Source organism: Neoarius graeffei, chromosome 24, assembly GCF_027579695.1.
Source record: "Neoarius graeffei isolate fNeoGra1 chromosome 24, fNeoGra1.pri, whole genome shotgun sequence".
Classification (NCBI taxonomy): domain Eukaryota; kingdom Metazoa; phylum Chordata; class Actinopteri; order Siluriformes; family Ariidae; genus Neoarius; species Neoarius graeffei.
Window position 1 is genome coordinate 45,843,540 of NC_083592.1, and position 13,965 is coordinate 45,857,504.

Genomic DNA, 13,965 nt, shown 5'->3' on the forward strand with positions numbered 1-13,965 from the left:
CGCAGCGGTCCAGCCGCATGGACTCTGGGGCCTGTGATTGTATTGCCCAGACCAGTTGATCTCCTAGTGGAAAATCCTTAAAAAATGATCTGCAGACCTGCGCATTTATAATATAACAGGACAAGTAAGAAATAAATCATGGCAGGGTGTGCTGTTATAAGAAAATAACCAGTGATGGGGTGGTGGGAGGTGAAGTCACTGTTACCACTGTGAAGTTGTTTATTTTCTCATAGCAAGTCAAAATGTGTTTTATTCTTCTTAAACTACAGCAATTTGGTCATGATTACAGTTTTTAAATTTATAAAAGGTTTTATTCTTTTATCCATTTTTTTAAATAATAACGAATGGTGCAACTTGAAACTGTTGAAAATTAAAGTTTGAAGGTTATCGAGTCAAAAGTGGGAATGTGAAGCATGACTTGTAGTGTGAAAACAAACACAGCCACAGAATAGAGATTCATTAATTGTTAAAGGGCATTTGGTTTGAACATTTATTTATTGTACTTGCTAATATGGACCTTTTTGTAAGCAAGGAATTGTATGAAACTGGAGTTTCCTAAATACGTACTGAATTAAGATGAATATGTCTGGTTAATATTATCCTTGGGGGTGGCACAGTGGTTAGCAATGTTGCCTTACAGCAAGAAGGCTCCGGGTTCGAAGCTCACGGCCGATGGGGGCTTTTGCTCTATGGAGTTTGTATGCTCTCCGTGTGTCTGCATGGGTTTCCTCCAGGTGCTCCGGTTTCCTCCCACAGTCCAAAGACATGCAGATTAGGTAAAATACCCAGCTACTGGGGTTACACAAGACGGTGCATACTTAGCGCCGGACCCAACCCAGATAGACTGGGGAGCGTTGTGTTAGGAAGGGCATCCGGTGTAGAAACCTACACTCTCAGAAAACAAAGGACTTTATTGTACCTTTAGAAGTACAATGGCTTGTCTCTGAGGCAGTACCCTCTAAGGTACTTATTTGTACCCTTTATATCTTGACTGGGAACATATACCTTTTTGACCCTTAAAAGGTAGACATAGTTACCTTGAAGTCCAATAATGAACTCAAGGGGGTACATTAGTGTAGACTGTACCTTGGGGGACAGAAATGGACTCCGACTCTACCCCTATTTCTGACAGCGTATGCCAAATCCAATATGTGGCTCAAGATGACCCGCTGTGGCGACACTTCAAAATTCAGCTCTTCTTACAGTTTTTTTTGTTTGTTTGTTTATTTTATTTTCTTTCACTGCAAAGCAAATATGCCTGTGTAGATGTCTGGGGGGGGAGAGAAAAGAAGAAGTGTACCAATACTTTTGGCCATGTATGTACATCTCATCTCATCATCTCTCGCCGCTTTATCCTGTTCTACAGGGTCGCAGGCAAGCTGGAGCCTATTCCAGCTGACTACGGGCGAAAGGCGGGGTACACCCTGGACAAGTCGCCAGGTCATCACAGGGCTGACACAGAGACAAACAACCATTCACACTCACATTCACACCTACGGTCAATTTAGAGTCACCAGTTAACCTAACCTGCATGTCTTTGGACTGTGGGGGAAACCGAAGCACCCGGAGGAAACCCACGCGGACACGGGGAGAACATGCAAACTCCACACAGAAAGGCCCTCGCCGGCCACGGGGCTCGAACCCGGACCTTCTTGCTGTGAAGCGACAGTGCTAACCACTACACCACCGTGCCGCCCTATATAAAAAATAATAATATACAATGGGATTAATAAGGTGCTACACAAACAACAAGAGGCAAAATCTCACACAGTTTTTGATCCTATTGAGCCTTGATTCTTCTAACAAACATGGACTGACCTCCTGGGTTAGAAAACATAAAAGACTGGTGGGAATGCAAGTGTAAGTGTGTGTAAATGGTCTTCCCTTTCTCCAGGAAGCAGATTTCCTGCACTAAAAGCACACCACTCTAGGTAGGAAGTCATGTTTGTACAACTTCTCTTATTATATAAGCTCTATTTTAGGCAACTCTGCAAGCACACTATATAATAAAAGGCAAGAAACAAGACGCAAATACAGTACAGAGGATTGTGTACCAAAATACTCAAGGTATATACATGACTTTTCTGTACAAAAATGTACAAACATTCACTTTTATGCCTGAAGAAATATCATTATCATTGTCATCTACACTGCCTTCGTCATCATCATCGCCTTCATCATCATCATCACTGCCTTCATCATCATCATTTTTTTTGTAACTCCTGTGTAAAGCGTCCTTGGGTTTGTGAAAGGCGCTATATAAATTGAACTTATTATTATCATCATCATCATCACTGCCTTCATCATCACCTTCATCATCATTACTACCTTCATCATCATTGCCTTCATCATCATCACTGCCATCATCTTCAATGCCTTCATCATCACCACCATCATCATTATCACTGCCTTCATCATTATCATCATCTTTTCCGTTTGCAGTCCTCCAGGTCTGGATTATATTAAGCTAAGAGGTATAAACCTGTGCACCACAACAGGTCCCTAGAGTGTGACTGGTTAAGGCTCGAAAACTCGAAAAAAAAGAACATCAAATTAGAACATCTTGTCCATGAAATCTGAATTGGGTGATAAGTCCATTCAGCAGCAGCTCTCATATTTCTGCACAACTGTATCAAACTGATCTTAGGTCAGCAGCAGAACTCTAAGAATATTGTGTCTTTGTTTCATGAACAACGCCAGTCCGGCTCACAGCTCCATCTTTTCCCGTCTGTCTGTCTGGCTGGATTCTGGGAGAGATTTTGCTTGCGAGTTCAGGATTATGTACAGAAGCATGCAGTATTCGCTGTAGGACTGGTGTGTATGATGAAGCTCAGCCAGTGGTCAGCTCGGTGTGTGTCGGCGGCTCCAGGGTCTCTGCGATCTCTGACAGCTCATCCAGCACCTCGGTGAACGACGGCCTCCGGAACGCCTCCATCTGAATCAGTAAATTGACAGTTAAATATATTAAAATATGCAAGTGATGTGAACAACTCGACACTTTAGAAAGGAAAACGCCGTCCTTATTCTGCTGGTTTATGCAACTGTTTATGTACAAATAGCACGACTGAGAAAAAAGAACCGCTTCTGAGATGACCGTGTGATGTTTGATGAGATGAGGTGATAAGCTTCTCATCTCATCTCATCTCATTATCTGTAGCCGCTTTATCCTGTTCTACAGGGTCGCAGGCAAGCTGGAGCCTATCCCAGCTGACTATGGGCAAAAGGCGGGGTACACCCTGGACAAGTCGCCAGGTCATCACAGGGCTGACACATAGACACAGACAACCATTCACACTCACACCTACAGTCAATTTAGAGTCACCAGTTAGCCTAACCTGCATGTCTTTGGACTGTGGGGGAAACCGGAGCACCCCCACACGGACACGGGGAGAACATGCAAGCTCCACACAGAAAGGCCCTCGCCGGCCCCGGGGCTCGAACCCAGGACCTTCTTGCTGTGAGGCGACAGCGCTAACCACTACACCACCATGCCGCCGTGATAAGCTTCTGTTTTAATTAATTAATTTATTTTTTATGCCCAGCATAAAAACATGAGAAGCAATTGTCAGACCCAGAACACATCTTAACTGGGGTGAAGGATCACTGTGTCCATTATATTGTTTAATTTCTTACTCGAGGTTCCAGTCCTTAACTGTTTGTTTGACACACGATGACAAAGGATTGTTCATAGAAAGAAAATTATCAGTATATTTCTATCTGATCTTTGTCTTATATACGTCTAAAGTGCAAAAGTGTCATTTAGAAGAATTGTTCGTATTGCACTTCTCAATGTTCAAATGTTAAATTATAGTTAAAAACCAAAAACAAACAAAAAAAAACCACCCCTAAGATTACTTGGTTCTTGGTCCTATGTTCCTTTTAGTTATGAAACCAAACATTTTTAATGTTTTTGTCCTTGACCCTTATATCGTGTTATACACAGCACTGTTGAATTCTCAAATCTGATTGGTCAGAAGTTGATTAATTTTCTTTATTATATAGACACGAGTGTTTTACTGGGAAATACATCACTCATGTTTTTCATACGAGCTACATCCGGGACACTGAGTAACATATTGTTCAATATCTTCACTCGTGAGGAAATTGATGAATTGTTTTGATAAATTTGGGCACTTTTTGTTTGTGAATGTGTCGATATAATAAAAAGAAAATCACATGTTGGCTTGAAGAGATGAAGTTTATCTTCTCGTTTTGAAAAACTAGATTTTTCATACGAAATACATTGTGGATCTGAGTGACGTATTTTCTGATATTTCATTCCGATGACATCACTGCCAGTGTTTTCCTGCTGACTGGACACATGTCAAAATGGCAAACTGGCTCAAAATTAAAATTCTTTTGAGTAACTTGCGGGTTAGTGGGTTTTTTTTGTGTGTGTCGATGTGTCCATCTATATAATAAGCGGCAAAGTTTGTTTGTTTGTCTTGAGCTAACGTCGTCATTTCTAGACAGATTTTCACCAAATTTGGTAAGTAGGTTGGGGGATGACCCGGAATTTCTCATCTCATCTCATTATCTGTGGCCGCTTATCCTGTCCTACAGGGTCGCAGGCAAGCTGGAGCCTATCCCAGCTGACTACGGGCGAAAGGCGGGGTACACCCTGGACAAGTCGCCAGGTCATCACAGGGCTGACACATAGACCCAGACAACCATTCACACTCACATTCACACCTACGGTCAATTTAGAGTCACCAGTTAACCTAACCTGCATGTCTTTGGACTGTGGGGGGAAACCGGAGCACCCGGAGGAAACCCACGCGGACACGGGGAGAACATGCAAACTCCGCACAGAAAGGCCCTCGCCGGCCACGGGGCTCGAACCCGGACCTTCTTGCTGTGAGGCAACAGCACTAACCACTACGCCACCGTGCCGCCCCGACCTGGAATTTTGCAGATATAAATAAAATTCATGTATGGGCTCCAGGGAGGTCCCTGGGGGCCACAACATCCACCCACCCCCTCCCTCAATGCCCTACATTTATCAACACAAACTCTCGACAGATCTTCACTAAACTTGGTACTTAGATACAGGAAATAGTCACAATTTGGCAGAACTCAGAAATTCCATATTTAGGCCCCAGGGGGACCCCGGTGGGCCCCTGGGTGGTGGATGTTTGGATTTTTGTTTGTCTTGGGTTAACATCACCATTTCTCGACGGATCTTCACCAAATTTGACATGGAAGTCTGGGGGCAACCCAGAATTTTGCAAAACCCGGGCAATGCTGGGTAACCTGCTCGTATAATATAAAGAATATTACACGGTGGCGTGAAGATATGACGTTCATCTCATCTATTTAAGACGTTGGTATGTGCTCTTTTAGGAAAGTAATCAACTTCTGGTTGGTAACATTAACTCTACTTCGCACTGAGTTACATCACACCACCTCATCGTTCCTGTAACAGCATGCCCTGTTGTGGGCGGCACGGTGGTGTAGTGGTTAGCGCTGTCACCTCACAGCAAGAAGGTCCGGGTTCGAGCCCCGTGGCCGGCGAGGGCCTTTCTGTGTGGAGTTTGCATGTTCTCCCCGTGTCCGCATGGGTTTCCTCCGGGTGCCCCGGTTTCCCCCACAGTCCAAAGACATGCAGGTTAGGTTAACTGGTGACTCTAAATTGACCGTAGGTGTGAATGTGAGTGTGAATGGTTGTCTGTGTCTATGTGTCAGCCCTGCGATGACCTGGCGACTTGTCCAGGGTGTACCCCGCCTTTCGCCCGTAGTCAGCTGGGATAGGCTCCAGCTTGCCTGCGACCCTGTAGAACAGGATAAAGCGGCTAGAGATAATGAGATGAGATGAGAGATGAGATTATTAGTAGAAATGAGTGAAGAACTTATACTATCGGGATCAGAAATCACAGACACAATGGTTTTGAACAATCGACACGTGATCATTCGGGTTCTTCACTCATTCATTTAAAAAGTCACATAGTACTGGACATAAAAACGTGAACATCTCTTCAGGAGTCTGAAGTAAATCCTCCAGTATTGTGTTATAAAACATTCTTGCAATGCTTATGAAGGTGTTATGAAGGCCCAGTACGTACCAAACAGCAGTTAGCTGCCAGGTCGAGTACACGCTGTGGACATCCAGTAGCCAGCTTCTTGAATGCAGAGACGTCCAAGCCGTAGTCCTGACACACACACACACACACACACACACAAAGTATTAATCAGAGAGAACATGCTGCAATAAAGACCTAAAATATCAATCACAGAATTATATATAAAAATGGTTGACATTAACACAAATATTTTTGTCCCTGTAATTTGAACAGTGTTTGACCCTGGTGATTTATTTATTTATTTATATGTTTACTTGAGTTCTTGGAAGTATTTCTGGATCTGCTGGGATTCTGGCCAGGATTTCGCACAACACTATCCCAAAGGAGAACACGTCAACCTGATTATAACACAAAAAACCAAATCAATATGCTAGAGACAAACCCACTGACTCTTAAAGCGAGATAAGTTCACTTCTCAACATGATTTGCCAGTGACGTTGTAAATGTGCAGTGGTTATTACAATGAGAGTTTTATTTTTATAAATATTTCTTCATCATCACCTTGCGGTCGTAAGGTTCCCCACGCAGCATCTCTGGTGCCATCCAGAAGGCTGAACCGACGAGTGACAGCTTTCTGTCTTTGGCAGGAAGTTCTACTACTTCCCTGGCCAAACCAAAGTCTGTAACCAGAGCCTCTCGGCCTCGGGCAGTCACCCTTATCAAACAGTTCTGTAGGGAAAAAAGAAATGATGAATCAGTAGGAGGGGAAAAAAATCAAAACGTAACTGTGCATAGAAGTATTATTTTATATGGGCAGCACAGTGGTGTAGTAGTTAGCCCTGTCACCTCAGAGCAAGAAGGTTCTGGGTTCGAGCTCAGTGGCTGACGAGGGCCTTTCTGTGTGGAGTTTGCATGTTCTCCACATGTCTGTGTGGGTTTCATCTGGGTGCTCTGGTTTCCCCCACAGTTCAAGGACATGCGGTTAGGTTAATATGAGGCGGCCTTGGGCTGAAGTGCCCTTGAGCAAGGCACCTAAACCCCAACTGCTCCCTGGGTGCTGTAGCATAGCTGCCCACTGCTCTGGGTATGTGTGTGAGTTCATTTCCCACTTGTGTGTGCATGCGTGTGTTCACTGCTTCAGATGGGTTAAATGTAGAGCATGAATTTCACTGTGCTTGAGTGTGCATGTGACAAAGGCTTCTTCTTGTACCACGTTTCAGTTTACAGGATATAGAGTAAATACACTACCGTTCAAAAGTTTGGGGTCACTTTGAAATGTCCTTATTTTTGAAAGAAAAGCACTGTTCTTTTCAATGAAGATCACTTTAAACTAATCAGAAATACACTCTATACATTGCTAATGTGGTAAATGACTATTCTAGCTGCAAATGTCTGGTTTTTGGTGCAATACACTACCGTTCAAAAGTTTGGGGTCACCCAGACAATTTTGTGTTTTCCATGAAAAGTCACACTTTTATTTACCACCATAAGTTGTAAAATGAATAGAAAATATAGTCAAGACATTTTTCTGGCCATTTTGAGCATTTAATCGACCCCACAAATGTGATGCTCCAGAAACTCAGGTGGGGTACATTAGACCGTATCAGCGGATCATCAGATTAACGTTTTTAAAAACGATTAGCGTTCACACAGCAACGCCAATACACGATTCGCGTGCACACAGCAAAGCCAATACACGGATACGCTAATCACATGACTAATTCGGCACGCAAGTTGAGAAATGTGTCAGTGCGGCTCATCGCTTCCTCCTCAGCGGCTGCGCTCCAAATCACTCCGCCTTGAACAGCGAGTGCCATCTGGAGGGTGCGCACTCCGGCCCTGCGCAGCTCACAGAGCGCGCGAGTGAAGTGCAAGAGCAGTGATTCGGGACTGAGCCGCTGTGCGCAAGTCACTTACCACTTGCAAGTGGAAGGATGGCAAGCCTAAAGACAATCATAACTACACAATGGGCAGTATTTGCATCAGTATTTGCAGTATTTTCATACTTTTATACTCTTTAATGAAAGGTGATACAAGGCGGAAGTCCGCGCCATTTTTCAGCAGTCGCGTCACGTGACCAACGCCAGCGAATCAGGAAGGTGGATGTCACAGTGACGTCGTCCAATGACGACGCCAGCTAGAGCTCAGCACAGCGTATCCGCGTATCACAATGTTTACACAGCACCGGACCAGACACGATCTGGATTGAATACGTGGACCCTGGCGGATTCCCGTTTCCCGGCGTTTCCAGGCGTTTTAATGTAAACGGACAGTGCATCCGCGAAGAAAACGAGACAGATACGGTCTAATGTAAACTTGGCCTCAATCTGCTCAAAGGAAGGTCAGTTTTATAGCTTCTCTAAAGAGAAGAACAGTGCTTTTCTTTCAAAAATAAGGAAATTTCAAAGTGACCCCAAACTTTTGAACGGTAGTGTATCTCCATAGGTGTATAGAGGCCCATTTCCAGCAACTCTCACTCCAGTGTTCTAATAGTACAATGTGTTTGCTCATTGCCTCAGAAGGCTAATGGATGATTAGAAAACCCTTGTACAATCATGTTAGCACAGCTGAAAACAGTTGAGCTCTTTAGAGAAGCTATAAAACTGACCTTCCTTTGAGCAGATTGAGTTTCTGGAGCATCACATTTGTGGAGTCGATTAAATGCTCAAAATGGCCAGAAAAATGTCTTGACTATATTTTCTATTCATTTTACAACTTATGGTGGTAAATAAAAGTGTGACTTTTCATGGAAAACACAAAATTGTCTGGGTGACCCCAAACTTTTGAACGGTAGTGTATTGAAGATGTTTTAAATATTGAAGATGTTTTTTAGCCTTGAATATTGACTTACTCAGGTAATGAAGGATATGTTATTTAGATTTAGACAGGTTCTTGTAATTAGAATGATAATATTGTCTTAATTAGTAATTCCATGTAATACTTGTATTGAACCAGAAGAGGGCAGTGTAATCCAACTTCCTATCTCTAAATCCAGTACTCTCATTCTTAACAAAACACTGAAACAGGATGCTGGTTTCAAATCTGATATCTTTTCGTTGTTGTAGCTTCAGAGGTTAAAACTGATCATTTATTATTACAAAAATGGATCATGAAATGAAAGACAAATTTGCTTACGCTGATGATGTAGCAGTTATCGAGTCTGACCCACTGACCTTGACCAACTCTGTCCTAATGTGAAACATGGTGCTAAAGGAATATGGATCAAAATTAAACCTCGGAAAGACAGAGGTGATTGCAGTATCAAGGCACCCCAAGGAGATGAAAGTGGAAGTCGATGGAGTCTTCTTGAAGCAAATCAATCAATTTAAACACTTGGGGAACATTTTCGACAGCAAGGCTGCACATGAGAATGCTGTTTTGGTGTGAATCAAGGGAAAATGTGAACGTGCTCTCCCCCCTTCTAAAAGACAAACACATAGCTCGAAAAGTGAAAATATGTATATTTAAGACCATCCTATGACCAGTACTATGTTACAGCTGCGAAGTATTGACCCTGACATCGAAGACCAAGAGTAGGGTGTAGGCGGCGGAGATGAGAGTTCTCAGAATGAGCAAGGGTGTAACCAAACTCAATAAAATCAGGAATGAAAAAATTAGACAAGCACTGGGTGTGGAGAGTGTCCTCACTTTTGTGGAGTGTGCCCACCCTTATCAAAAAGAAGTATACTTCAAGTAAAGTATATTTCCTTAAGTATACTTTTGTGTGTGGGGCGGCACGGTGGTGTAGTGGTTAGCGCTGTCGCCTCACAGGAAGAAGGTCCGGGTTCGAGCCCCGTGGCCGGCGAGGGCCCTTCTGTGCGGAGTTTGCATGTTCTCCCCGTGTCCACGTGGGTTTCCTCCGGGTGCTCCGGTTTCCCCCACAGTCCAAAGACATGCAGGTTAGGTTAACTGGTGACTCTAAATTGGCCGTAGGTGTGAATGTGAGTGTGAATGGTTGTCTGTGTCTATGTGTCAGCCCTGTGATGACCTGGCGACTTGTCCAGGGTGTACCCCGCCTTTCGCCCGTAGTCAGCTGGGATAGGCTCCAGCTTGCTTGCGACCCTGTAGAACCGGATAAAGCGGCTAGAGATAATGAGATGAGATATGATACTTTTGTGTACCAAGTATACTGATATCACTGTACTTACAGAATACTGGTAAGTAAACTAATCTAATACTTCTTGGGACTAAATTGGCCCACTTTTAGTTTATAAAAAGTACACTTTAAGTCTAAAAGAAGTAAACTCTGAGTATACAACTAGTATTTTTTTTTGTACTATAAGTATACCACAAGTAAACTTATATACAGGGTTCCCACACCTTAGTTAACATCAAATTCAAGGACCTTTCAAGGACTTTCTAGGACCAATTTCCTCAAATTCAAGGACCACACGCGGCGGCATTTACCTACTGGCTACTGCTGGATATGTTATCAGTAAATGATTTTAATACAATGCAAATTCAATAAAAGACTGTGAATGGCATAGAAGTTGTTGGGTCAGAATCAATGCAAGAAAGTAGACTGAATGTATAGCCTACATTGATATTGATCACATTCATAGCCTACATTCATATCCACAGTACATGGCTATGTCCATATTACATACATTAAGGATGTACATTAGCCTACTGTTTCATGGAATTTTAGGTGAAAAAATGCAGCATTGAGATGTTCAGAATTATATCAGTTTGTTTCACTTACCTTCATCATTGTTTAAGCTAGTTTTAGACTTCTGTTGATATTTATATTTATATATTTCAACCTGGGCGGCACGGTGGTGTAGTGGTTAGCGCTGTTGCCTCACAGCAAGAAGGTCCTGGGTTCGAGCCCCATGGCCGGCGAGGGCCTTTCTGTGCGGAGTTTGCATGTTCTCCCCGTGTCTGCGTGGGTTTCCTCCGGGTGCTCCGGTTTCCCCCACAGTCCAAAGACATGCAGGTTAGGTTAACTGGTGACTCTAAATTGACCGTAGGTGTGAATGTGAGTGTGAATGGTTGTCTGTGTCTATGTGTCAGCCCTGTGATGACCTGGCGACTTGTCCAGGGTGTACCCCGCCTTTCGCCCGTAGTCAGCTGGGATAGGCTCCAGCTTGCCTGCGACCCTAAAGCGGCTAGAGATAATGAGATGAGATATTTCAACCTATGCTACCCTGCGATGTTGCAACCTCCGCGTTCTTTGAGTGAAAACCACAACGCAGACACACATGAGGGGTTACACACATACCTGATTAGGTTAACTGTAGGCTAATCATTTCTAAGACAACATAAACAGCTAACAAGTACCGATAGATATATCTACACTACCGTTCAAAAGTTTGGGGTCACTTTGAAATGTCCTTATTTTTGAAAGAAAAGCACTGTTCTTTTCAATGAAGATCACTTTAAACTAATCAGAAATCCACTCTATACATTGCTAATGTGGTAAATGACTATTCTAGCTGCAAATGTCTGGTTTTTGGTGCAATATCTCCATAGGTGTATAGAGGCCCATTTCCATCAACTCTCACTCCAGTGTTCTAATGGTACAATGTGTTTGCTCATTGCCTCAGAAGGCTAATGGATGATTAGAAAACCCTTGTACAATCATGTTAGCACAGCTGAAAACAGTTGAGCTCTTTAGAGAAGCTATAAAACTGACCTTCCTTTGAGCAGATTGAGTTTCTGGAGCATCACATTTGTGGGGTCGACTAAATGCTCAAAATGGCCAGAAAAATGTCTTGACTATATTTTCTATTCATTTTACAACTTATGGTGGTAAATAAAAGTGTGACTTTTCATGGAAAACACAAAATTGTCTGGGTGACCCCAAACTTTTGAACAGTAGTGTATGTCGAGTACCAACAACTAGGCAGCTACGGGATACATCGGGAAAACTAGATTCCTTCACATTAATGCCTCGGTACAATATCCCTCGGTATGCAAACGTTAGATAGTGAAGTAAAGAAATTACCTGCCTGTTTTCAGTTTCAGAAGCGCCTTTTTGTGATGAGCTCCTGCGGCATGGCTGGACAAGGCAGCTTCGCCCATGCCCTCAACTTTGATCGATTTGAAGCAGGCTCTGCACCTCACAAAATGTTGGTCTTTTGGGTCCTTTGACAACCACTCAGCATAGCTTTCTTTGGCAAGCCAAGCATCTTGAAATTTGCATTTTCCGGGCATGACATTACGTGAAGACTCGACGAAAACTTCACTCTGACTCAACGTGACTGGCAATTACACCGCGCGAACGTTGGACGCACGTATCCGCTGCTTGCTACGCATGTTGTACGCGCACTATGCACACGTTACACACAGGAATGTAGTGCGAACGAACGAAGAAGAACGAACATACTTTTGCAAATTAAAAGTCAGTGTAGGACCTGCGGAATCAGCATAATTTTAAATGATCGTGTGATGGCAAAATAACGACACAATGAGAGCGGTCATCATCCATGTGAAATTTCAAACCCCCAAAAATATTCAAGGACTTTCAAGGACGGGTGTCTTTTTCGGCTGTTTTCAAGAACTTTCCAGGGCCTTGAACTTTTTTTTTCAGATTCACAAACTTTCAAGGATTTCAAGGACCCATGGGAACCCTGTAGTTCTCTACTTGTAGTCCACTTTAGTTTACAAAAGCATACTGGAAATATACTATGAGTTTACTTGTTTTATACTTCTAGTCCAATTTTTAGTTCATAAAAGTATACTATATAGCATATTGGAAATATACTATTAGTTACTGGTTATATACATCTAGTCCACTTTTTAGTTTTGAAATATACTGCAATTACCCTTCTAGGTATACTATTAGTTTTCTAGCCCGAACCCTTACCTCATGCACACTACCAGTAGACAACTTAAGTGTACAACCTTAAGGTACAATGAAGTTATAAAGATAAGAATTCACAAAATAACAGATACTCAGGATTAAGAACATATTCATTTTCTTTAAAGATCAAAATTTACTACAGGGCAAGTACACTTAAACATAAGGCACAAAGATTTTAATACTTTATTACACTTTTGTTAGTATACCTTGATCAAAAGTTTAAGTATCAGCTTAATATACTTAGACTTTTCGATATACTTTTCAGTATAAGCCAAGTATACTTACTTTATTAAGTATATCTCTGATAAGTAAATAAAAACTAAACTGAAAGCATACGCTCTTATTTTTAGTTTAAAAGAAGTATACTAGAAGCACACTTGAATAAACTTCTTTTTTGTAAGAGCAACTTAGGTGGTTTGGTGATATGATGAAAATGGAGGACCTACCAATATCAAAGAAATGATTCATCTGGAAACCTACGACTAAAAGACCTGTAGGACGCCCAATAAAGCGATGGATCCAAAACATTATTGAGTCGTTCACAGCAAGATTGATACGTATATGTGGACCCTGTAATGGAAGCCAAATTATTTAAAGATTGTGAGAAATGGAAAAAGCTTATCCACTGACAGTTGTTAGGCCTATCAGGAGTTGGGTGAAAGAGACAGAGAGGCGTACAAGAAAAAAAAAAAAGACATCAGACTAACAACAGTTGTAGCTGTCATGGCCTTAACAGTGACTCTTCTTTGCATCAGGCTACCTCACACACTATCAAGTCCTATTACCTACATACCTATACAAATACATACAGATACAAATACAGCTATGAATAGGAGGCACACTTTCTTTTCTTTTCAGAAAGCTTCCCATCATGATGATGCCATATCCATCAATGTCAGAGAAAAAACTGGCCTTGCTCGCTCCCCCTTGTCAATCAGAGTGACACTAGCCAATCATGTGCGTCTGTGATCTCAGGTATGCAGAAGGTGGCAAATAGCGAACGGATTCATCTAAGTGTGCTGCCCTGCCCTGTGGCACGACATGAGCAGCAGTTTAAAATGATTAAAATAGCTGGTGTTCACATGTCTCATAGGAAACACATGTTAGCCTTCACCCTTCCTGGTTGGTTGATGTCATGAT

At 42.4% G+C, this 13,965-nt stretch overlaps 1 protein-coding gene across 7 annotated transcripts in view; it reads right to left on the reverse strand.

The window, feature by feature from the left end:
• Window positions 1–422: 422 nt before the first annotated feature.
• Window positions 423–13,965, reverse strand: part of zgc:162952 (PKc_LIMK_like_unk domain-containing protein) — a 75,673-nt gene continuing 62,130 nt past the window's right edge. For all 7 annotated transcript variants that reach the window (XM_060906707.1, XM_060906706.1, XM_060906711.1 and 4 more), the window contains 4 exons: window positions 6,582–6,749; window positions 6,335–6,418; window positions 6,063–6,149; window positions 423–2,935 (listed from right to left, as the gene is read on the reverse strand). In XM_060906707.1, the coding sequence (XP_060762690.1) occupies window positions 2,831–2,935; window positions 6,063–6,149; window positions 6,335–6,418; window positions 6,582–6,749 (444 nt within the window). In that variant the 3' untranslated portion in view covers window positions 423–2,830. The remainder of the gene's footprint in view (window positions 2,936–6,062; window positions 6,150–6,334; window positions 6,419–6,581; window positions 6,750–13,965) is intronic.